The 25,694-nt window shown below is 39.2% G+C and overlaps 2 protein-coding genes across 5 annotated transcripts; one reads left to right on the plus strand and one right to left on the minus strand.

Annotated features, from left to right (window-relative positions):
* Positions 1 to 970: 970 nt before the first annotated feature.
* rtf2 (replication termination factor 2) lies at positions 971 to 19,352 on the plus strand. Of its 2 annotated transcripts, none has more exons than XM_073468699.1 (9): positions 971 to 1,129; positions 1,485 to 1,579; positions 1,759 to 1,852; positions 1,961 to 2,100; positions 2,417 to 2,495; positions 11,490 to 11,600; positions 11,836 to 11,890; positions 17,013 to 17,081; positions 17,986 to 19,352. In XM_073468699.1, the coding sequence occupies exons 1-9, from the start codon at positions 1,061 to 1,063 to the stop codon at positions 18,189 to 18,191; spliced, it is 918 nt and encodes a 305-aa protein (XP_073324800.1). In that variant the 5' UTR covers positions 971 to 1,060; the 3' UTR covers positions 18,192 to 19,352. The 2 variants fall into 2 exon arrangements, with proteins under 2 accessions (XP_073324800.1, XP_073324801.1); XM_073468700.1 differs by having other exon boundaries at positions 989 to 1,129; positions 17,016 to 17,081.
* gcnt7 (glucosaminyl (N-acetyl) transferase family member 7) lies at positions 3,878 to 9,863 on the minus strand. Of its 3 annotated transcripts, none has more exons than XM_073467456.1 (5): positions 9,589 to 9,863; positions 7,105 to 7,344; positions 6,249 to 6,990; positions 5,049 to 5,144; positions 3,878 to 4,498 (listed from the first exon to the last, which is right to left on the minus strand). In XM_073467456.1, the coding sequence occupies exons 2-5, from the start codon at positions 7,306 to 7,308 to the stop codon at positions 4,263 to 4,265; spliced, it is 1,278 nt and encodes a 425-aa protein (XP_073323557.1). In that variant the 5' UTR covers positions 7,309 to 7,344; positions 9,589 to 9,863; the 3' UTR covers positions 3,878 to 4,262. The 3 variants fall into 3 exon arrangements, with proteins under 3 accessions (XP_073323557.1, XP_073323556.1, XP_073323555.1); XM_073467455.1 differs by having other exon boundaries at positions 9,141 to 9,863; XM_073467454.1 differs by having other exon boundaries at positions 9,066 to 9,863.
* Positions 19,353 to 25,694: the final 6,342 nt, after the last annotated feature.

The raw sequence follows: 25,694 nt of genomic DNA on the forward strand, positions 1-25,694 counted from the left end.
CTCAAAGATAGTTTGCTAACAGAGCTTTCACTCCATTGCCTCTAATGAAAATCCATACTAAACATTTAGCTCTGTGTGAGAAAGGGGGAAATTCAATAAGACACATAACACAATTTATAAATTACAGGAAGAACCAATCGAACCAACAGGCAAAATGGAGAAATGTTTTTTTGTTTGTATTTGTTCATTTTTCCCACATTCTGGGAACCGCAGAGCAGCTGCCTTGCGTGCGGTGAGCGTAAAAAGGCTGAAATCTACTTTCTCGGCCAAAATGAAGTCAAATGCCGTGTATTTTCTTCAGTCTTCTTCTCCACGCGCATTATTGGTCATGCCGCCAGAGATGTCTCCACTGAGGTATTCCCCAAACTAATGGTCGCTCTTGGACAGCACCGTCGATAGTAAACTAATCTGCAGCCTGCAAGGCACAGGAAACAGATCTCATTAGCACTCATTGAACTATCTTCCAAGGAAACTTTCATCTTTAGACCACTCCGACATCAAGCCTGAAAGCCAGACTAATGTCACTTACTAGTTCTGGGTTTAATGGCTCACTGAAAATGTCTAGATGGATGATGAGCAGTAGAAGAGTGAAGTCATCTGTGTGATGTGTGTGTTTTTTTATGTTTACACTCATGGCTACAACAGTACAAGGTGCCTGGAAGAATATATTGATTGTAATTATCAAAAGTTCTTCTTGGTAATTAGTTGCTTATGCTCATCTCTGCACATCCTTGTGTGATAATGAAATGTAATAAAGTGTGTTTTAAACTTGCATATGGTTAATTTCAGCTTCCATCTGTGCTGAATGCTGAGCACAAACCACTCGGCTGATATTTGGAGTGATGCTTCCACTCTGTGGTTGAAGCTACAACATGCAGTGGAAGAGTTTTGCTCTTTCGGCCACCAGAGGGCGACATCAATTTTTTTTCACCCCCACATCCCGCGAGCTTTGCAGATCTCTCGTTGTTTGTTTACAACCTGGGAACTTCCTGCCTGCTCGTGTAGCTTTGTACCGTAGCAAGCTAACCGAATAATAAAACTTTACGAGTGAGCTTTCAAGATGGGATGTGATGGAGGAACGATTCCCAAAAGACACGAGTTGGTGAAAGGACCCAAAAAAGTCGAGAAGGTGGGTTACGCTTAGTTTATCTTCCTTTTTTTTCAAATTCATAACTGTTTGTTGCTAGCTAACTGTTAGCCAGCTAAGCTAACAGTCTAGCATAGGTTTATGGCTAGTTGTCTGTCAGCGTTAAATGACACATTCAATTATTTTAAGTATGTTTGTCACTTTTACAGGTAGACTAGCCACATATGGGAATTGTCCCGTGACGCATTGTGTATACGTATGCGGGCTAACGTTGCAACTAACTACCTAGCTAACGTTAGCTTAGCTGTTGTTTTAATCGTTAGATATGAAGGAAATGGTCATTTAACCACTGTTGCATGTATTTGGTTTGCTCTTACATACCTGCTCATGTGTCCAGGTTGATAAAAGTGCAGAGTTGGCTGCCAAATGGAAATACTGTGCCTTGAGTCAGGAGAAGCTCAAACGCCCCATCGTTTCCTGTGAACTGGGAAGGTGAGAGTTGGTTTTTGGTACACTTATAGAGACTAATGGCTTGGTAATGTGAGACTGAATAACATATGGTGGTTAAAAGTGCAGTGAAATGCAAACTAATGAGCCTGCCATGATCAGTCAACCTACAGATACTCAACAGCACAATATGTTCTTAAAGTATGGCCCATGTTATGTTTCAGGCTCTATAATAAAGATGCTGTCATTGAATACCTTCTGGATAAGACTGCTGAGAGACCCAATGTTGAGGCTGTGGTTCACATCCGTGGGATCAGGGTATGTTAATGCTGAAGTTTTCTATGCGTAAGATAATACACAGATATTAACCCATATTTCAAAATGTCGACGTTTAAAAGCATTTTTATCCTTCTTCCTCCTCTGTAGGATATAAAGGAACTTAACCTGACCGATAACCCTGAGTGGGAGGGAGAGAGAAGAAATGCCAAAGGAGACAGATATGAGGACATCCACTGTGGCATGTTCATCTGCCCTGTTGTTGGGTTGGAGATGAATGGCAAGCACAGGTAACAAACAGCAACTCAAGGATCCACAACCTACATGAAATAAACAGGGTGGTGCTTTTCTACATAAAGTTTAATGCAGCAAGTACAACCGAAAGTTCAATGTTGATCACGTTATGTTATTGAATTCAACATATGTTCAAAATGTGTTACAAAAACATTGACAGAACCCTTCTTGTACTAATCAGGTATTGAATGTCATCCACATTTTTAAATCAGACATGTACTTTACAGGTACTGACAGTTTATTTGGTGCAGGAAATGGCCCAAAAGGATATAAAAAAATAATAATCCAATGTAATGTATAATCCTCGTTTAGGTTCTGTTACCTGCAAACCTGTGGCTGCGTGTTTTCCGACAGAGCCATGAAGGAGGTCAAGACAGAAATCTGTCACAAGGTGAGCAGTATTTCACAATTTTCATCCAAGTCACCATTATAGCTTTCTTTTAAAGGACCAATGGATTGACCGCTCAGTGTTTGCCAGTAACTCTGGTTGTTTCATTCACAAACAGAGTCCTCTCACTGCTAATGCTTGTTAAATAAGAAGCCTTGATATCAACACAGTAGCAGTCAAACATTGGCTTGGTGCCAGATGCTCAATCTGTTACTTGGAGGGAGAGGAATGTGTGTTGACGATCTGAAGCGTAGCGTTTTTGCACTCAAGAGGTTTTGAAATCTCAAAACAGTGTACCCTATTTAGATAAATTGTGCCAGCTATCCAGAAAATCTGTGTAACATGAAATACACTTGCACTTTGAGGTATTAAAAAAGAGCTAAAAAAAACTCAACATCGTCTAAAATCAATAACAGTATATGAGGAGACAGTCTGACCACTATGGCGGGTTATTATCTTAAGAATCTTCCTGTTAGCTTGGCGCTGATTGTGTTTGCATGTCATTTGATTGTCAGTTTTGTGTTAATAATTTTTTATAGGTATTCCAAAACGACCGCTGCAATAAAGCCACTAATTACTAATCTGCACATACCTGCTACAAATCCTCCAACTGTAGGCTTTACTGTTTCTCCTTTGGAGCTGTTTTTTGACAATGACCCAACTGGAGCCACATGAGAATCTCACATAAGAGGAGGTATATTTGGGTTCTGCTTTTTAAATAACTTTTAAGCTGTGACTGTAATTTCTCATGCACAGGCCATATGAGGTAGTGGACAGCAGATGCTATCTGCTGCTATCCAGTAACTGCTATTGTTTTTGTGGAACTGAATGCATCTTGGCACAGATCAGTTGTTTGACTTCGCCAGAAATAGGGTCTGAAACCATTAGAAAAGTTAGAGTGCTTCTTGTGGGAAACTGATTCGATCCCCAGAGATGTTTTCTGAGATAGGCTTATTAGGAAATGCACAATTTCTATATTTAACTCGCATTTGGCCAGCATAGTGTAGACATTGCTTGGTAAATTTGATGGACATGAGAAAGTCATGGGACTTTTTTTTTTAATCGGTGTTGCTGTTTTTATCTTTGCTTGCATTTAGGAGGCCACTTTTGCATCTGTCCAAGTAATCTGTAACATGAAATGATGCATATAATTGTAAACTGTTGGACAGGCCTAAGCAAGTCACTGTTACAAAACTCATCTGCCAATAAAAATTCAGGATAAAACATCCAATGTTAGCATTTGCTCAAGGTGCAGCCTCACAGAGCCGCTGTCGTGGCTATAGGTTTCATCTCAGGGAATGTGTCTTTATTTGTTTGTTTACACTTGCTACTCCCTAGAACACAAAACAAAACAGAAAAACAGACAACAGTTTTATTAACGCATTTTTGAACTGGACCACACAATAAACAATATTCAACATTTAATTAAATAAAAAAATGTTAAATGCATATTCAGGAGCTAATTTAGTACATTTCGTTGCGTAGTTATCTCAAATACTATCTTTCATTTACCTGGATGTTGTTGTTTTTTTTTTTTTTATCCGTTGTACTTTTGATGGAAAGGCATTGGTTTACTGTAAAGATATTTTCATCTGTCATCTGACATATATACTGTCTTCCACTTATCAAAAAGAACAGCCATCTTACAGGTTCATTAATCTGTGAGCATTGGCTGCGCTACAGAGTCCGGAAGTGCAACAGCTGCTGAACAAGTGCAAATAACCTGAACTGCATGTGGTCTGACTTTTGTTGAGGATACCAACAGTGATTTCATGCTCCAGCACTGCTGTTGAAGTAGCTTGAGTTCCTCTGTGTGGCCAGCAGCCACGATGCTTCTATGGGAACCATTGCCTGGTTCAACACCTTGATTCTGTGCCACTGCTCCAGGCAGTCCAGTGCCTCTGGAAAGGTGGTACTCTCAAACTTATTGGCAAACATGCTGTTCCTGTTGATGATCCATGGCAGGTCTTCCACTCCATAGATACAGATATCTCGCACGTAATGCCCTGGAAAATGATGACAACAATTTTGGTCTTGTGCTTGGAGATATTAAGCCTGAGTAGACCTCATGTTGGATGGCTAGATGAGTGTTTTCATTGTTGCATAAAAAACCCATTTATTCCATCCTTGGCCTGTAAAAGGTCATATAACACACAGACTAAACCTATTAGAGAGTATATCATGTTAGATAAATCCTCATATCATTCCTCTTATCATCTTTTGTTGGGTAAATCTTGAGTTGCCTTGGGCCGTTATTGGTCCTGTAATCCTGTCTGAAGCCATTGAGCCAAACATAAGAGAAGGACAGAGATAGAGTATGAGGTAGGCTAATGTTAAGAGAAAGATTCATCAGTACTCGTCTGTGTATGTAAGCAATAATTTGTTTGAATTATATAAACTATATGACTAATTTGAAAAATTTCCTTATTATCAAGAATGATAAATACAACAGGTTGAACAAGACAAGTTTGAGCTAGCCCACAGATAAGCCTTGTGGTTCAGTAATTAATTGATAAAATAGGACCTTATTATTATACACGCACTTCTCCACTGTACCTTTGCAGCCATTGTGTGTTCCTCCTTCTTGATCCCTCCACTTGATAGCCCGGATGTCTCCTGCCCAACCTCCATCTATGTGGCTGCCTGGAGCTTCTTTAAACACATGACCAGACAAAATAAATCATGATTATGCGACCTAACTGAATTTGAAGGTTTTACTTAGCCCTGTTCGGGACTGTCACATCCACTGCGTGGGAGACTGTCCCGGATGCTCCCCATAGAAAAGCTTAGGGAAGCGGCTCTGTGCCACTCTTTATCGGCTGTGGGGAAGGTAACCAGATGTGCATTTGGCAAACCAGCCACAAAGTTATCCTCCTCCAAGCCTTTCCTCTCATAAAACTGAAACCATAAAGCACAAATGTCATCTTTGTGCAGCTTGTCCGAGCAAGTTTTCATGCGCTGCGTCTTCTTCGCCTCATTCACTGTCTAGTTAAGCTTCCCACCTCCAATTAAGCACTGCACAGCCATGCTTCTATGGGAAGCATCCAAAACCAGGGCTAGTATTTTCTTAAAGCAGTTATAGCTTTAAAAACATCAATCCTTAACAATGAAGAATGCACAGGGACTTTGAAAGAACTGCTAACATCTTAAACAAAATGATCAGTGTGATATTTCACAACATAGACAATACGCCCAATTGCCTCCTCAGAACAGATGTATTGCCAGAAGAATACTGTCTACTACACAGAAGCAATTGCATTTTAACCACCGTCTTTAGCAACACCCAGAGGTTAATGTAACCTATGAGGTTAGCTCTGCATTTTCAATAGTTCCTAATAACAAACACTTTTGGTGTCACAGTTGACCACAAATTTCTTTTGAGACGTGACTCAAGCATTACTCAAGTGTGGGAAATGATACTTTGCGTAAGGCTTCATCTACACTAATGAAGACAATAGGTTTTAATTTTCAAACATATTGCTTTTTGGTTAGTTTTTAGTGTTACTGCCCTTTTAAAATGTCTTTAGATGTCTAGTTCGTAGATCATACAGCTCATGGATACTTGAAATCCTGTCAGTGAGCCAGTGTAAATAGTTTCTTATGTATCAAATATGCTGTGTGACCTTGTTGTAATGATTGTGTTTGTGTTTCTCATGTCTCCTTTTGTTTAAACTTCAAAATCACACTAAAATAAGTGTATGTCAGCAGCAGTAGAGGTTGCTGCATGTCAGTGTCCATTTAAAGCTGGCAGTTTACCTTTGATATGGTTGAGTGTCACCCAGTAGTGCTCGTCCGGACTGAACGTGTCTTTGGACCACTCCAAGAGGTCGTGGGCTATTTGGCTTTTCAGAACAAATTCTACAAAAGCCCTTGTGAGAGCATAGTAGGCTGTTCCAAAATAAACTTGCATATTGTGTGGAGGAGGACCTTTCTTTTGTCTAAACCCCCTCACAACTACATGTGACCCTATGATCTCCCTGTGCTGGAGCTCTGTCCTGTGCCTCATAGACGCCGGTTGCTTGACCCCAGGCGTCATGTTTCTGTCCCTCCAGTCTTTGCTCTGCATGTACCGCACCAGCTCCAGGTTGCTCTTGACGGGGAAATCCTGTCCGCACAGATTCACCACCTTCTTCCAGTCTATGGTGGACTTTGCTAGATCCTTCATGCAGTTCACGTCTGCTTGCAGGCGGGAAAACCCAGCGTAGGTCACTGTCTCGCTGCGGCTGGAGAGGAAGGTGTTTTCAAAGCAGCTGACTATCTTCCGTACAGCCGCCTGGTACTCCCACGGTGCCTTAGCATCCACGTGAATGCAGTAGACATTTTGTGGCATGTAAATGGCACGCAACAGGCGCACAAAAAGCTCCAGCTCCTTGTGAACAGTCACAATGAATGCTAAAGGGTAGTCCTCCTCTTCTCGGCTCAGAGGACTTGTGATGAAGTGTAGGTCTCTCGTCAAATTGGAACACTGCAGGCGACTATTCAGAATGTAGCTTTCCACCTATTGAGAGAGAGCAGAGATATAATAACACTGCACATGCTATTAAAACACGAAAAGCAGTAAGAAAGTACATATTTATATATATATATATATATATAGAAAAAAATGACATACCTGGCAGTCACGGCGGTACCACTCCACTCCTGTTTCCATGCTCGGCAGAAAAGATTTACATTCAGCGGCAAAGGGCCTGCAACCTGGAGTCTCTAGGGGCTTTGGTTCTGTTGGGATCCTGGTCTTCAAGTAAATGACTGAACAAATGATACTCATCCCCAGGCACAACAGGAAGCTGCATTTCGTCCCTTCAAGCTGGCGCATAATAGCCCTGCTTCACCGTCTCCACAGATAAAACTCCTGCAATAAAGACATCCAGATCAGTTAATTGCAGTCGGGTGCTGTTCCTCTGAGGGATGATAAATAGGGTTAAATATGTAGGTTAGCACTAATTGATGAGGCCAGTTTTTAGCTCAAGGAATGTAGTTTAGTGTACTTATCCAGGAAATTATACATACAATACATTTTGCAGAAAAAAGAAGAACACATTGAGATAAAAGTGTGGGTAATCGTGAATTGCTGTATTTGATTATTTCATAGATTAAACAGCTAATTTCACAAATTTTCATCACTGAAAAACAACTGGCAAACAACAGTTACAGCTTTAATTGAAACATGCTATAGAGACTCACTGAACAAGCCTTTGCAGATCATCTGAAAACTCTTTCTGAATTCTACAGGAGCTGCATGTACAAGGTACAACAGATAACATTATGTAAACAAACCACATGTTTTTCTGAGATATGAGGATACCCAAAATGTGTCAGACTGACTGGAGAATAATTGAGAGAAGGGGCTGTACTGCTGTAGCATTAAGTGTGATGATCCGCAGTGTATCTATTTGTTATTTAAAACAAACGTTGTTATTTTAAACGCATAGGAACCATTAGAACCTCCCAAGGTGGCATTTTTTCTATTGAAAGCCTACCACTTTGTAAGGAGAATTGTATTGGGTTTGTTTGATACTGAAGTCCAAAATCAAATATTCAACCTCATGAAGCCTTTTTCTGACCATTTTCATTGTATAAGGCGTTCTCAGGGCACCTCAACAAGTTGATCCCAGCTATGAACCCAGAACAGGTCAGTTGCTAAAATCAACTGGTATACGTAATGTCAGGTTCCAGTTTTACTGAATGATTTACCCGAGGTCTCGCATTATCCAAGTTACTGTTTGATGCGTAGCAAATGTAGCATTTGTATGCTTTACTCTCAAAACCGTCTTACTACTTGACATCAAGTTTGCTCTTGTTAAAAAAGGTTTGCCACAGGTTTGCCTTTCTACTGTCTTTATTCTGATGCAGTCCAAATTTGACTAAATGGTACGCAGTTTTGAACAGTTGAACAAAATAATGCAGTAGAAATACTGCTCGATAATACTTAGCATTTGAAGCAAGTGAACAAGGAAAAGTAAAGGATGCAGCCACGCTCGTATGCAAGCTACACAGCGGTGTCAACGAGCAGGATATGACAAGTCGAAAGTTGTTTTCATTTTTTATGCAGTGAGCTGTATGACTCACGTCAATGCTGAATATTTCTTCCATAAATCGAAGCTAGAGGAAAAAAAATGATCTTATAGCCCAGTGCCCTCCTCAGAGCAGAGAACAACGTCTCTGAGGACTGTTTGTCATCCCATCTCAGTGAAGCATCCTCATTTACCCCCCCTTGCTCTTAAAGCCAAATTGTTCTTGAGAAAAACACCAAACACCACAGAAGTCTATGGAGGCTTCCATGGAAATCTTAACCTTCGGACAAGATCATTTGAGATTTCCAAACAGAAAAAAAAAACGACTACAGCCTAGCGTATAGATAAGGAATAGCTTGCTCCTCTCAGTGTTTTAGTAAGGGGTATATTTTTTTTGCTCAGTCAAAAACCTTCAGGTGATAATCATTCTACATTTTATCTTTACTGTTTGTTTGCTGTTAAGATCAAACATCTTAAGCTTGTATCAATGCAACACATATAAACACACATGCAGATAACAGTACAGCATGCCAAACACAGTGCAAGGTGAGTCAGTTACCTTTCAGGCAGTTCAGTCTATAGTCCTTACAGAGAAGAAGTAAAACACATCGGCGCCTGTTCTGATCATTTTTACCTCAGCAGCTACTCTGAGCTGTTAACAACAAACCATCCAGCATCCGGTGGAGAGCACAAGTCATTTCCATTGGCACCATCATCAGCAGCAACAAGAACAACAGCAGCAGGAGCAGTTTCTCTTAAATGAGCTAAATTTGGTTGTCAGGATTGTTTTGATGTTGTTTCTGGCAGCAAGTGACCTGGGAGCCTGTGTTCTCTGAGACCCTGAGTGAGGCAGACTGCTTTGTGTATGGGTTTTCTTTTCCCTCTAGTTATATTCATTGCTGATGAAGTCGCTCCCCCTACATCCCCACGAGACCAGGTCTGTCCCTGCCTGGTTACCAGCAGTAACACCCACGCACACACCTGATTCACTGGAACACACTCCCATCTCACACACACACACACACATACACTTTCTCTCCCTAAGGTTTTTTCCACTGTCCTTCCCACAGTTTCCTACTCACTGGTGCGTTGCATCTTTCTTTTTATGTCATCTTGTTTTCCATTATTTGTCATAAAAAACTCCCTTTACAGCAGGCTTCTTTCTTCTTAGGTATCTTTCTTCTTTTTCTTCCTAAATGGGTTTTAATTCCAGTTCATCCGTCCAGTTAGAGGTGCACATGTTGAATTATCCACAGTCTCTCTCCACAGTGTGCTGTCCGTCTGTGTAGTCCACCTGCTTGTTTCCTTGTCAAGATTCTGGTTGACTTGCTCTCTGACTCGATGATTAGGTGCTCAGCTCGCGGTGGCCTGTGTCATTTGTGGTAATAGCAACAGCAGAGTGACTGACTTCAGAGCAGCAGCCACAGGGTTTGTTTGCTGCTTGGTCAGCTCCTGAGATTATCCCTCTTGTGTTGAACAGAGCACATGGCCGGAGTTCACACCCACTGAGCCTGCATTACGGCAACACAATAGATCCCCTGCTGGTTACTCAGGGGTTTAATATTTGTGTTCGGATATGGGTGTGTTCTCCCCTTTTTTGAAGCAGTGGTGCTGCATATGTAAGTAAAGATTTTTCAGTAATAACACACTATTATTTAGAGATTTTTAGCCATCCATTTTTGGGTTAGCCTCTCCAGAGGAAATACAACAGACTGTTTTTTCAGAGACTGTGTTTCCAAATGCCTTTTACCCACTGCGATGTTCTATTCATGTTAACAATTTACAAACATGGCGTCTACCATTCCAGTGTTCAGAATTAATATACAAAGGGAAAACTTGTGTGTGTTATCCTCTGTTATTCAGTTAGGTCAGCAACAATTGATTGTGATTTTGTGAAATACAGTATTCAACAGTTGCCACAGTTTGTTTACAAACTAGACTGATAGAGAAACAGGTTTCTGTTTACAAGAGAAATTCCTGTTGAACAAGTTTAAGAAAGCTATTATTTAGATAAAATATAGAATAGACAACATATAAAACAAGAATTGTGTCTGATCCGGTTCAGATAGTCTCACATACCTAATGCAGTGTCTACACTGTGCATGATGTGTCATTTGCAGTTGTATGTACTGTGATTTACTTGAACTTGTTTTTTCTTAATCAACCTGTGAAGCCGAAAAGCAAATTTCCACATTTGGGGACATTAATTATTAATTGATTATCATAACATTGTGATCCTGGCTGGATGGTTTAGCAAGTCAACATATTTGAAAATGGTTACTGCGTCCCTGTATGCTATTAACCATTGCGTATCTGTTTGTTTGTATGACTGACAGACTGACTGGATGACTCAATTTGCCTGTTTCCATCTGCCTCGCTGTGTTTTGAGTTTTGTTTTTTCCTCTCAAAGCAAACCAAAGGCGGCCTTGCATGCAAATTATCAGCAAAGGAAAATAATCTGGCAGGGAGATGCTTTGTTGAGCTTTCATGATTGTTCTCATAAAAATGTTGAGCCCAATGAGCCCATTGTACATATTTGTTTTACACACACGCACAAAAAAAATGCAGTTGATTATGAAAATAATCTGGATGTACAAAACATTGCTTTGGAACGACTTTTATGCCAATCATGCAGTATTCATGTTTAATGCTTATGAGTTTTTAAAGAGGTTTACATTTCTGAATGTTGTGTGGAAGTATATGAATGGTCTTTTTTTAGGAATTGGCTTAACCTTATCAGAGAAATAGACCTAAATGTATAGTGATGAATTGTCAAGTTGGTGTGCTGCAAAAATCCTCTCATCAAATTAAATGTCCTTCTCATTCTCGTTGGACAGGACTACTCCAAAAACATAACACACTTATAAATTCCTTCCATTTTAAAGATATATGATAAGTATGAACTGTCTTTACATATGTTCGGAAAAGTTTTTCTGCTGTGTCAGTGTGTCTCTTACCTGGGCTGCCATTTTTTGTGTTACAGTGTGGGGACCCGTTCAAGATCGAGGATGTCGTTGTGCTCAATGGCACTAAGGAGGAGGTGGAGAAGCTGAGGGAGAGGATGGAAGAGAGGCGGACCAAAGCCAAAACTAAGGTGGGATTTAATTTAAACAGTTGGTGGTCGGGGTTGAGTAAACTCTAAAATATTTTCTTGGGTTCTTGAGAGTGATTTACCAGTTAGCTTTTAAAAACTATTTGTCTTCACTGGAACAAGATCTGTATTTTTTGTCAAGTAATGCATCCAATCAAATACTCAATAACCACTACAAATAGCTCTAATTTTAGGTTTTTAAAGTTTTGTAATCAATGCATTTCTCTTTCCGTTTTAGAAATCAAAGAAGAGCAAAGCAGCTGAAACCGTGTCCACACCATCAGAATCAAAAGGTTTGTGTAAAGCCTGGTTGAGGCAAAGTTCGCTCGTTAAGACCAACCTGTGTTGCATTTACATAAACAAAAACAAGCAGCTAACAACCGCCAGAACCTTTACTTGTTCATTTGGATAATGTTTTGAATGAGCTATTGTGGGATAAGCTGGGATATTCAAACTTTTAACACACAAGAAATCTCACTAAATATCTGTGTGTTAAATATTAAGACAGGAAAATGCAACCCTGTGCTAAAATAAAACAGAAGAATGTGACATCCACATCTGCTATGGAGAAAATCTAAATTATTTGAGTCTTTTAGCCATCACAGCTATATTTACACTCTGATTTCAGAGGCTGATGATGTAGAGAACTTGTGATAAGCCACGTGGAAGCTGACACATCTCATCTCCTTATTTTTTTGGTATGACCAATGTCCCTATTACATAACTTCCACATGTTATCACAGTTCTTCTATGATGCGTCAGACATGATTTTCTCAACTGGTTTGGTCATACATTTTCAGGAAACATAATATTTATCTTGTAGTGACGGAAGAGAGTTTGGTCTCTTTTGTAACTGTTGTTGTGATTCCTTCGCTGATCACCCCTCCAGGCATGGATATCTTACCTGGACACGGCTGACTGAAGCACAAAGACCTAGGTGTCAGACAGGTTTCTATATTCTACTTACACAGCTAAACGTTAACTCCGAGCCTGTTTCATGGTATACCGCTGGGCTAGATAAACAACCAAGTTTATGTGTGGCAGTTTTTAGGGGAAAGATACCCTTGAGGGTGACTCTGGTCTGAGTTCAAGAGCCTCGCCATGTTTAATGAGACAACATCGAGCCTTTTCTAACCCCTACCATCATTTTAGTTCCAGCTCAAGTTCAGTTACAGACAAATGAATTAATAATTAAATAAACAGTGTTCAAATTAGCACCAAGTGGCTAAACTAACAATGTGTAGTCAATCCCAAGGAGTTTCCTACCTTCAGTAGTTGTTGCAGGTGCCTTCAGAAACAAGACCAACATCAGGGACTTATATTTGTTTGCAGAGTCTACAATTTGTTTTTTATTTATGGCTGAACAAGTCCTATGATTTGGGCATTAAAGTCCTCTATGCAAAAAGAAAAAGGCTTCTAATTACACACCCTTTTCGTCTCACTCTCTACCTCGAACAAGAAAAATCAAGAAAAAGACCCAGAAAAAAGCCTTATGCCCGTCTGTGCCACCATTTTAAAGAAGCACAGACCATATACTGAAGATTTGCTTGAGTTTTTTTCGAACATAAGGCACTGGATAAGGCTCGACCCGTCTGTCAAAATGAAACTAATGAGTTGCTTAACAAGTAGCTATTTAGCAAGTTCCTTAACAATTCCTGGTCATGCAGTAGGCATGTATGTGCTGCAATCAGGATGTTGTGGTCAAGTATGGGCTAAAGCTGCTGTGGCAAGTGCTGCTGTCATTGAGACGTACAGACTGTCTGAGTTGGAAAAAGAGTTCCTTTTTAAGTCTTAATCTTTTGTGTGCCTTTTTCATTGTTTAATTCATTATTGTCCTTTTTCTGTCTGAAAGTTCAGTGGGGCTTCAAAGGTGTGAGCATTGGCCATATTTCATATAGCAGGATCTGTCGACGCAAGGTGTATTACTTGTAGTTGTCATTGTAGGAAAATAAAAAAATAATTTGTGTTCTCTCCATTTAATACTAGATGCTCTTGAATTAGTAATTCCTGCTATGGATTTTATAACTTGTGCGTAGGTATTGCTTGATATGTGCTCTCAATTTAATATAGTTTTTGGTGTGAGACTGTGGCTTTCAATCTCTTGCTCTCTCTCTCTCTCTCTCTCTCTCTCTCTCTCTCTCTCGTTGCCTAAACAAAACCACAAAGTCACTCCTTAAGCCCTGTTGTTGGCCACGTGTGATATGCAGCGCAGTAAAATAAAAAGGTTAATCGAGGTTCATCCTGCGGACAGCTACTTCATTCCAGAAGATGTGACCGGATAAATTTAGAATCTTTGTGTCACACCTTGTAGAAAAGTACACAATGTAATTTATCATTAGGTTCCATATTATAGGTATTTACACGTTTATAAAAATAAACTGATTATTTCTCATCAATCAGTGTACAAATAACACGACTGTACTCTTTGAAATGTGCAATCTTGTGTGCAGGTGATATGCCAAAACCTTCCCATTAGGAAGCTCCCATCTGCTCCCAACACGTCTGTTGGGAGCAGATCCTTAGTCAGGGGACCTTCATCGTCATGGTAACAAAAACACACATATTCTGGTCACAGTTTGGTTAGTTATAAGCAACAAATCTACTCGGTAAGGTCTTAGGAAAAGACGACGTTTCATACGCAACTTAATTAAGTAGTAGAGGAGACCGGGGATGGTTGTAACATTTTTTGTCTCAGCTCCTATAACTTGCAGAATGTTCGTGGTAGGGCAATCACATTTTGACACAAAGTACCCTCATTTGTCTACTACAAATAGCAATGGTTTTAACTTCTCCAACTATATCACAGAATTCATTATTTGAAGTCAAAGGCAAGGAGTGCCATTGTTACGACCTACCCCACTACCAGGGTATGTTGTAACACAACCTGGGGTCAATTGTAACAGTAAGATTGAAGAACTAAAAACTGAGACCACACCACAAAATATGCATCTATATAGGTTCACTGTGCATGTGCCAACACTAAAGCATCTTCCTGTGCTTCACTAAGAACAAAAATAACTCATCACTGATGGCTAAATGAAGTACAGTGACAGTGGTGTGGATCCTAACGTTAGAAGAGCTTTCTTAAAGAACATACTCTGATTATACCTATGAATGTTATACACATAAAAATGGAAACCTTCAGCAGGAGGTCGGAAGTAGCTCATAATCCACGTAAAATTACAGGAAGATGTTTGACAATTAGTTAATCAACAAACATGCACACTGTGTCATGATAAAACATGAACTTGAGTGTGCATGTTTGACAATTAGTTCATCAACAAACATGCACACTGTGTCATGATAAAACACGAACTTGAGTGTGTGAATCTGTGTGTGTTATCCATCTAATCAGAATGATCAGAGTCACAGTGGTGACAGGTGTATGTAGGTTTTTGAGGGGGTGTTTGATGTTGTACTCCACCGCAAGTTAAAAAGCAAACTTCCTGACCTAAAAGAAAGTAAAACTAGTTAGTCAGTTAGTTGTACCCCATGGCACCTAAATACATATACATAAAGAACTGATGCAACTAATTCCTACTTAGGGCACACTAATCTGCACCTGTCAAATGATCAGTAGGCCTACCTCACATGGAGTGAGTCCATAGTACAAGTCTGCTGCCTCAATCAAGTAACCAGTCAACACCTCCTCTTGCTGTGCATCGAAGACTTTTTGATCGCTGTGATAGCCCACACTGAGCAGCTTTCTCGAACCTTGTTCTCTGAGGTTTTGCAATTTCTTGCAGTACCTGCTCAGTGTCACATAGCAGATGGAGTTGTCTTTGGCGACTGACCTCACTGTTTTTCCCTACCTCACTTCATCTGATACGACTTTAAGTACATGTGCAGATGCACCCCTATTCGTTTTCCTCACCCACTGTCTTGGCATACTGAAAAAAAAGGAGTAGGATAGAGAAAATATGTGAATTGTGATTACGGGAATGGTTGTAACATTTTCTTATACACCACAACCATCCCCCACTCCTGTCAGCCGTTGTTCAGCTAGCTGTATCAGCATGGTGGTTTGAAATTAGCATGGATGAAATGAATCACATTTTACGTACGAACCTACTCTTTAAACTAATACGAGTGACCTAATTCAAACTTCAACAGTATCGGTACTAATCAAAATATAGACTTGGTCCAAAAAATTACTTTCTTACCTGAAAATTGATGTTTTGGCTGTTAAATCTGCACACTTCCTCTCACAGCTGAGCAGATGCACATGCAAGATCAGGGAGGGAGTGGTTATACATGAAATTGATCACATGGCTCTTATGTTATCCCTTATTGGTGAAAGTGATGCTGTTACAACCATCCCCGGTATCCCCTATGTGTGAACTTATGCATGTAAGGTAAAACGAATCAACTCATTACATTAACATCAGTCTCAGTTAAAGACCACCTGCCTCCACCCTGCTTTAACTTCCTCACTCTCTATACTCTGTCACCTGACATCTTCTGTGCTTGGTATTTGGATGCATCTGTTTTCCACAGAGCTTAGTGGGAAGGAAATGCGTATCACCTGCACGCCAAACTGGACTTTGCAGGCTTTGTCATATGTACTGCACACAATCTGAAAGTCTGTGGTCATGTTAATTATACACAGATTGAAGCGACTTGGCTGGATTACTCAGTGACATGTGAACATGATAGTTAACATTTATTAATCCAACACAGCCAGATCAGAAGTTGTCTTGTGTGTAAAGGCAGCAGTTAACCAATACAGGTACAGTGTGTTTTCCATTAATAAGTGATTTTGTGGCTCAATCTGGGCGGTGACAGAGTATGAAGCATGAATTTGTTTTTTGTTTTTTTTTGTCTACGACTCCTCTCGGGCTCTGTGCACGAATACGCAAAAAAATGCAAATCCTTTAAATAATGTTATTGGAACAGGTACAGCGATTTTACAGTCTGCGCCCTATGTTTACAAATCTCAGATCAGAGACGTCCAGTGTTGTCTGACCCCAGAGAGCATTGGTGGGGTTTCCTGTTTAGTTCTTCAAGACGGGACAGGGCTCTCACCTCACAAGAGAACAGGGTGTTGGCTGAAAAACATTCATTTATTTGTGTTATTCTAATAAAAATAACAAAGCTTGAGTGCAGCTTTTTCCTGCTTGTGTGAAGCTTTTTTTAGATTGTAAATGTAATTGCTTTTGTTTTGAGATGAAAGCAAAAACTCATTTTCAGCTCAGACCTCCATGTAGACACATGGGTTCTGGTTGATTCAAAACATGATATTCATTTGGATGTTGACAAACAAAGTTCATCGGAAAATTAACTTGAATACGAAACATTTTATGCAACATTTTGTAATTCATTATCAAGTCAGTTTTTTACTGATTATTTGAACAAACAAAAGATTGACTAGAGCCGTCCGTCCTAATCAAACTGTCTGACTTCTGTTTCTTCCAGCAGACGACACACAAGAGGATGTAGCAGGGAGGAGCTCGCTACAAAATGGGGATGAAAGCAGCCAGGCAGGTAGCTAACCGTACTTTTCTCTGATAAATACAGACAAGAAAAGCTTAAATTTAGGCTTAACCTCTCTGAATTTTGAAAATGGCATTAATCCTGTCTGCAAGAATCACTGGAAGGAGACCTCCACATCTTCAAACAGCGAGGCAGTTCTGAAGAGAGCAGTTTAAAATCCATAAATTTTATCTGACAAAAAACTTCTTCATCAATATTTCAGCTGTCAGGGTCAGCTAGCATGTTTTGACTCAAAGGCACCTGATATTAGCAACCCTGCATACAGCAGTTGTCATTTGGCAACATTTAACACAGACGTTGGCAAAACACAGGCATTTCATCCATCCATTTTTTTCAATGAATTGCCTGTTTTCAATTTCAACCTTTCGTGCCTCGCCGTCTCCTCTCCTCTTTGCCAAGAGACGAATCCGGTTGCAACAGGTCAGGTATACGTAAACTGTTGCAGAATTGTCACCACTTCCACGCAGAACCAAATTGCTGAGAGGCTAATATGCAGCTTCCAAGTAACAGCCAAGGAAGATTATGTTGAGTATCACTGATCTAGTAATTCATATAATCTGTTCAATGGGGACCTTAAACACCAAGGAGCATTTTAAAAACTTGAGTTTGGATACAGAACGTCTCAAATACCCAGTTGGCCTCTTGTTCACATCAACACATCAATTTTCCAGTTAGTAAATATACACCACTCCAGTGAGATCATTTGTTTATTGTAGAACAAAAGAACGAAGACTTCAGAACAGAAACAAAGAGACAAAAAAGAGAAAATGCCAGTTTGAATATTAGAACAGATCTTACTCCTTTTAAAATGTTCTCATTCTTTTTATTGTTTTTTCCTTGTTCTTACCTTTATCCTGTTTTTTTGTTTTCCCCAACTACCATTTTACTCACCTAGCTGTGGCCGGACCCTCGGGATCGTCAGGCTCCTCCAGCTCTTCCAAAGGCAGCAAGTCCTCGACAACCTCCGCCACCAAGAGGTCCGTCCAGAGCATGGAGGAGAAGTCTGAGGTCTTCAAGTCCCTGTTCACCTCCCACAGCTCCGCCAAGCGCACCAAAGACCAGACATCCAACTGGGTCACCCACACCCCCTATCACTTCTAGTAACTACCACTCAGAGCAAAGTTCTCCATATTTAGATTGCTCCAGAAATTGTGACCCATTTAAGACTGATAAACCCACTTCTACATACCCAGAACACACACACACACACACACACACACACACACACACACACACACACACACACACACACACACACACACACACACACACACACACCCACACCCATTACCCACATGACCTCTAATAATGTCACCAATGTGTGGATCCCCAACTTGTCCCTTCAGTCTCCAGTAGCTCACTGTTTACATGTTGTCAACAGTTTGCGCTAATAGCTCCCCAGGCTATTTGGGCTCTCTGTTTTCTCACCTAATTCCTCCCTCATGTATTCTCCCGCATCTCCATGATCTCACTCACGGGTGCTTTGAGAATTGATGCTAGGGTGACTTCGTCATGTCTGTCACTCTGCTGTCTCCTGGTGGACAGATTGCAGCTTTTCAAGTCCTGACACTATTGAAAATGTGGTGTCAGATCTTATATAGGCTTGATTTTTATTCTGCATCTAAGGTGAAAAACTACAGACATGCCAAAACTTAACATCTCTAAAACATGTCCCATTATGTCATTCCTGTCATAGTATTTAATACGAATGAACACATGTTGATCATTGAGTTATTTTGCCCATTATAAGCTCTATGAGGATGGAATTGGCTTACATTTCTCTTTGTAGGATGTATTTAACATCCGTGGTCATTGTATTGGTTATTTGTTTCCTTGAAAAGTGGGGTAAAAGATTAGGTTAACAACACAAAGACTGTTAAAAGCATCTTGCTTATTTTTAATGAAGCTTCTGATGCTCATGAATCAACAAACGAACACAGAGAGCAAAAGACAGCTGTAATGTAACAAGACAACAGGAAACATACTTTCAGCTCAGTGTTCTTCCTCATCAATATTTTCACTAATTTCCAAACAAGGTGCTTTCGGCTGTCTGTTTTTTCTCCTTTTTGGAAGATCTTTGGTCTAAGGTTGGCTTCTAGTTTCTAGTTAACAGCAAAATGTAGAGAAATTGTGTTATCATATTTTCTACACACTCTTCAGACAGTTTTTAAGGTGATTAAAATGTGCTCTTACTGGGTCCTTTATCTTCCTTTTTTTTTTTGCGTGTAATGCAAATGTCAAATAAATTTCTATTCAACCCTATTAAGCTGTTTTTTTGTTTTTACTTCCTTATTTGTGTGTTGTGTAGCTCCTATTACAACACATTTTTTTATGTGTTTCCTCTGTAATATAAAGCTCAGTCATACAATGCATTATGTGTTCGGAACAGCAATAATTACCAGCGGTGACATCAGCAACAACAACTCCCTGTTGTGCCCTTCAAAGGAACATTTACACTAAACACAAACTATAAAAAGCTCTTAATACATTCAGCAGCTTACATGTGTTTGCATGTAAGGTGTGAAAATTACATCTGTTATGAGGTGAAGTGTTCAGTGTGTTGATTGGGACACACAGCTGGCAGCGCTAGCAACACTATAAATATTAAAACAGTCACAGTCGTGTTGCTTGGTTGCTGCAGCACCTATCCAGCCCAGAGGTGCAGGAGGTAACCTGTTCACATAGAAGGAGCATTATGTAGTTTCGGAGAAGACATTTAAATCGGAAGAGAAAGATCTTCAGTGACTGATTTTTTGTTATGTCTTAGCAAACTAAATAAACAAACTCATTGTTTTCTTGACTGAATAAACAAACTGACCTTAGAGGACAACACAGTTTCATATTGTTTTACTTTGTTTATATGTGGCGGACCCTGCCACCTTTCTAGATCCAAACAGTGTTCTGGGGACCTTATTTTCCACTGAGAACATCTTGTTTATTCAGTTATGGAAACAATAAATATTTCTGAGTTTCTATTATTAACACGTTTCTCCAAAACTACATGCAGTAGAGCCACTTTAAGTAAAGTGGAAAACTCTAAATTACTGCAGTTTTACTACATTAAACATTTTACTTAAGGTCTGCATCTAATGCAAAATGGCTGCCACTTTCTATGAAGGTCATGTCTACACAGCACTTTGGAGGACATAATGCTTTAATAAGACTTTATAAAAGTCTATAAATAAGATTTTTAAAATATTATAAGTGGTGCCCTCATAGTGTTTTTACCTCATTCACAGTGTTTGAAAGAAGAACCTGAGTCCTGGGTTACACAGCAGGACATAGTAATGACCATAACTTAGCCAGTTATAAAGAACTGAATTAATATACAGATTATAAACTCTAAGTTTCTGAAATGGGCTAATGTCTTTTAACATCAATAATACACTATAGCATAGACTTTGTGAGCTTTAAGTGAAGTGACAGCACCATATAAGGTTGTTAGCAACTGTATGAAACTAACACAATTACGAGGATGTATGAGCAGTATTTTCTGGCTGCAAGTGAAGTGTAAGAACAACACAAACAAAAAAAGAAGAAGAAATCAGGGACCATTGTTATGTACTTATGTAAGAAATAAAGGGGAAAAACCTCTAAAACCAAACACTGCTAATGGAATTGTCAGTGAAGTAGGAATGTTAATGTGTCCAGTCATTAAACTTAATAAAAGAATAAGATTTGCATTTTGCATATAGTTTCTGGATTTTACAACGAGTGAAGACGTAGATATAATCTAGAATTTTTTAATCAGGTAACTGCACTTATTATATGGAAAAACATATTAGACAAAGCAGAGTATTTTATGTCCATATGTTATTGTATTATTATTGCTGATGTATTAATGTGTAAGTAGCATTTAACATTTAAAAACTGGAGCTTACTTTAAGTACATTATGTACTGTAGTAAGTAAAGAAAAGCACATTATTCCCCTCAAATGATGCACAAACTAAATGTAAATTGTAACTTGAACATGATAACAGTACTTAAAGGAGCAGTATGTGTGTGTGTTTTTTTTTAGTGGTGGTTTGAGTAACTTCCTGATCGGCAATGTGTCCTTTGTGTTCTCACGCCACCCTAATTTAAAACACAAGCCTGTTTTGTTCTCAAATGTACACATGTGGCTTTAAAGTAGATTTAAAACTCATGTCAGTTCCTGCAAGCTGCTATTGGTTGTATGAAGTCATCTGTTTCTAAATTTAATTAGTTAAAACCATCTTATATCTTACTGTCTATACGAATTAATTAAGATAAAGTCGATCCAAAGTTGGAGGCTACTGATCCTGTGGTGATCCTGTGGTTTGGTAATAACAGGATGCAGCCACAAGGTGGCAGCAGAGGCCTCCTCATCGCCCGCTGGTTCCACAGACTCGAGCTGTGGTCAGAGGGTTGAAAGGACTCACAAAGTGGAGTCTGCCTGCTTCTCATTAAATGTAAGTTACACCATAAATGATCCAATCATTGTGGCTAAAATTTCAAATAAACACTGCGTCGTCTTGTCTTCATCCAGCTGCAGTCTATGACATGTTTTATGTTGTTGATTTATATCTTTCTGCGCACGTCAGATGACTGGATACGTGTTTTACAGAGAAATAATGCATCAATAATGAGAACCACAGATGCTCGAGTAAGTTTTTTATTTCTTATTTTTTTAAATTGACCTCTTGTTAGTGACCATAGAAAATCTTTGTCTTTGCGCTGGAGCAAAGACAAATGCATCCCCTAACAGCCCTTTCGTTCGATTTTACATTTTTCAGTAGCATTTTATTTATTTATTTATTTATTTTAAAGCAAAGGCCTTTGGGATTTATGTGGCCCCGAAATTTGGGAGCACAAAAATCAAATTCTGAACTCAGTTTATGTTTTTTAAGAAATAATAATAATAATAATAATTTTTAAAAACTTGGATTTACTGAATAAACGCACCTTTAATTATATTTACCTGAACGTTTGCATTTACTGTAATATTGACGTTAGATTTATATAATTTTCGTCTTAAATTTGATTCATTAAAACCTCAAAAAATACATATTTAGAAGCCAAATAAAGTCTGATATCATGGGCCTATAAAGGAACACAATGTTTCTCATACAGGTAGTCTTTAACAGCCTAGATTCGTATTAGAAATGGGAATTAAATTAATCTCTTATGAAAAAAGAACATTATTTTATCGTTATCGATGATCTTAAATCGTAGTGTTTGATGGCAGGTGTCGCAGCTGCAGATCAGAAAAGGCACAAGGTTATTTTTCTCAGAGCGAGATCTAAGCTACATTCTCAACCACAGTCAAGTCAAGACACTTTGATCTGTTCATTAGTTTAAGCCAAAGTATTTTCTTGGGGTGGGGGGGATCAGATAACAAGAGCGACTTTAGGCCTTAAAAAGCTTCAGTGGCTTTTGAAAGCAGATTCTTTTGGTCAGCCTGAGGCGATGTGGCTTTTTTTGGGGGGGGTGGAATTACCTCATCTCCAAATGTCCTCACGTCTGTTTTTCACCTTTTCTTAAACTTTAGCCTGTGTGACACTGTTTCTTTTTCGTTGTCTTTCTTTTTTTTTTTTTTCCCACGCAACAATAGCAGATCATTATGAGATTAACTATAATTCTGTCTCTAATCCTGTGAGAATATATTAATCTTATAATTACCAAAGATGTATATAATGTTTTTTAATACATCCGTGCGCTACTTTTCTCACCTTGATCCATTTCCAGTGTGCGTGTTACTTAATATCACACATAATAAGTGCGAGTTTTCATTCAGGAGCCACAGATGGATTGTTTTGATTTATCACACTCAGGTGTATTACCCCGCGCACGGCGCATGCGCACTACACGGCCGTCAGGTGAAGTCGGCAACGTAAGCCTCTCATGGTTTCACTCAGTCGCTGCGTCTCAGTGGGATTGCTGTGGCTGGAGCTTCGCAGATGTCTGTACTGGAGAGGATAGACTGGAGGGTGAGTTCACTCGCGTCTTTTCCTTTTACAGCTCACTTAGTTCAACCCAACCTGCATCATGTTTATCGCTTTCTGCCGCTGAGCCTATATTTGTTTTATTACTTTACCGCCATAATCACCTGTTTGGGAATCGCGCAGCGCCGTGCGCGCTCCTGGATAACCCGTGTTTAATGTCAATAAGGCCACGGCTTCAATCTGGAGACAAATTTACGTAATTTGGTTTGAGGCTATGGATTAAAATATGCTGTTTATGAGCAAAACTGAAATATGCTTATAATATAACAGGCAGCAGGCATGTTTGTTTTTTCCTCTTACGTGATTTCTATAAAAAATAACCACAGAATTTGTTTATTTTTCTCATAAAATGTAAGAGTCCTGCAAGGATATGAGAGAGGAATCAAAGCCAGTGCATGCATATAACGTGATATAGGTTATATAGTTTAATTTAGATAATTTGCAGTATGAATATAAAGTGAATATCAGAGTGACCTTTCGTAGGGGCTATGTGGAAGGCGAATTTTGGATTTCAATGGTTTTATTGTGAAAAGCCACTTCATAACTCAGCTATAAAATATGATGTATTTTATTACAGTAAAGCAACCAATTGAAAAAAAAAAAACAACAACTAAGGCCCTGGTTGATTTGTGACATGTTTCCACGGATCTATTTAATCTCAACACCTGACATCAGCTGAGCCGGTTGTCTCCGCAGCGGATTGTCATCAGAAGTGACAAGCTGGAGCATCAGGACCGTTCAAGACATCACCGTGCAGGCCAAGCGTGACTAACTTCCCCAAGGTCTGCTCCAACGTAAAACAACATTTAATCAGCGCGCATTTCTCTCCTGCTCCGCATCACAACAAGCCAATAAGGATGAACACGCAAAAAAAAAAAAAAAAAAAAAAGGGATAATCCTCAGAGATAATTCTCGGTCAGCCCACGTCCTGTTGTTCCCATGGACAGCAGACCATCACAGCGTGGGTGGACTGGACGCCACAGGCTGTTGTCCTAAAACACAAAGGTCTGTCCAATAATCTCATAAATGATCCCAATGACATTTAGCAGCCTGCTCGTCAAATGATACAAAACCAATTAATACAAAAACATGGCTGTAGATAATGAACAGACACATTATATTCTGTTGAGGAGACTTTATTATTTTTTTTAAATAAAAAAAAAATGCTGAATTTAAAGTTTTAACGGCTAAAATAAAATGCACAAAAACTTAACAATGGATAGGTAGGTCGTTATAATGATAATAATAAAAGAAGAAGACGAAACAAACATCTTTTGTCCTCACTTCGCCATTTAATGCATACCAAAGCTTCAAAGCAGCAGCAGCCGTGTTGTGGACATCACAAAGCTCCACCAAAAATGTAAATGAAGTTAAGAAAGACTTGTTTGTTGAGATCCTTGTTTTAAAAGCATGATGCTGTTGAAGCCTCGGGCTCACTGCGGTTTCAAACAAGCACCTAACCACCCCTGTGAAACACCGACATTAATATGTCATGGGTTCATTTGAAAAAATCCACCAAAGTCATTTGGAGTATTTAGCCAATTTAGCCATAGTGTCATGCGTAAAGAACACAGCAGGCTATTATTCTACCACACTTCTGATGATAGTAAATGTGAATGACACCAATTCAAGCAACAACAATAATTATTAGCATAGCCTTATTTAAAAACAAGAATTATGATGAAAAAACAGGCTACTTGGCGTGACTGGGTGTAATTCAAAACAGTAGGAAATGATTGCAACATGCAAATAATTCTATTTATATTATCTTATCTTGATATTTTGAATGAATGGGTTTTATAAACCCTTAAAAAAAAACATAATAATAATATTTTCCCGTCATAATCAACAGAACGTGTCGCTTCTTAGATCAAATTGTTAAGAACACCATCAACATTCTAGAACGTCTCCCACCGAGCCATGTGATTGGCCTAGAGGCATTCCACGACCTGAGGTGCTCAGTAACCTAGCAACAACTACTATCAGAGTTCTGACACGTATTACCTACAGCAAGCTTGTAATGGAAGAAATATATAAATATATTTATTTATTTGTATTTATTTTCTTTTTAGCAAGAAGTTAACAAGTGTTGCAGCCTTTAAAGCTGCACTGTGTAGTTTTTTTGGGAGAAATTCAAACTCAGAATTTTAATATTTACCCAATAATGATGTAATAATACAAACTCAGAAATATTAATCTTTTCCATGACTGAACAAACAAGCTGTTCTCAGAGGAAAAGAAGTGGTTTGAACACTGTTTAAAGCTCTAAAGGTGGTGGGGTCCGCCACATATAAACAAAGCAAAACAGTCTGAAACTGTTTTGCCCTTTAAGGTCAGTTTGTTTATTCAGTTTATTCAATCATGAAAACAAAGAGAGTTTGTTTATGTAGTTGGCTTAGACATAACAAAAAATCACTCTCTCTCTCTTCTGATTCAAATGTCTTCCCCTAAAACTACACCTTGCACCTTTAATACCACCCTCCAAGAACGAAACCTTTGGGTTTCTTCATTAAACATCGATCTAGGTGTGTCTGCAATCCTCAAACAGAGCCTACAGGTGGCCTGTCTTCAGCTTACTCACGGGGTCTGAGGAGATGAAAACAAACAGTGAAACAAAACCATGAGGCGCTGAGAGACTTC

The sequence above is a fragment of the Pagrus major genome, chromosome 6 (assembly GCF_040436345.1).
Source record: "Pagrus major chromosome 6, Pma_NU_1.0".
Taxonomy (NCBI): Eukaryota; Metazoa; Chordata; class Actinopteri; order Spariformes; family Sparidae; genus Pagrus; species Pagrus major.

Excerpts from the sequence above, each read along its gene's own strand:
- rtf2 (XM_073468699.1), top strand. The coding sequence starts at position 1,061 with ATGGGATGTGATGGAGGAACGATTCCCAAAAGACACGAGTTGGTGAAA. Across the intron at positions 1,853-1,960 it reads TTCACATCCGTGGGATCAGG|GATATAAAGGAACTTAACCT; the intron begins GTATGTTAATGC and ends CCTCCTCTGTAG. Across the intron at positions 2,496-11,489 it reads AGACAGAAATCTGTCACAAG|TGTGGGGACCCGTTCAAGAT; the intron begins GTGAGCAGTATT and ends TTTGTGTTACAG.
- gcnt7 (XM_073467456.1), bottom strand. The coding sequence starts at position 7,308 with ATGCGCCAGCTTGAAGGGACGAAATGCAGCTTCCTGTTGTGCCTGGGG. Across the intron at positions 5,145-6,248 it reads GACACTCAACCATATCAAAG|AAGCTCCAGGCAGCCACATA; the intron begins GTAAACTGCCAG and ends ATGTGTTTAAAG. Across the intron at positions 4,499-5,048 it reads AACACACAATGGCTGCAAAG|GGCATTACGTGCGAGATATC; the intron begins GTACAGTGGAGA and ends ATCATTTTCCAG.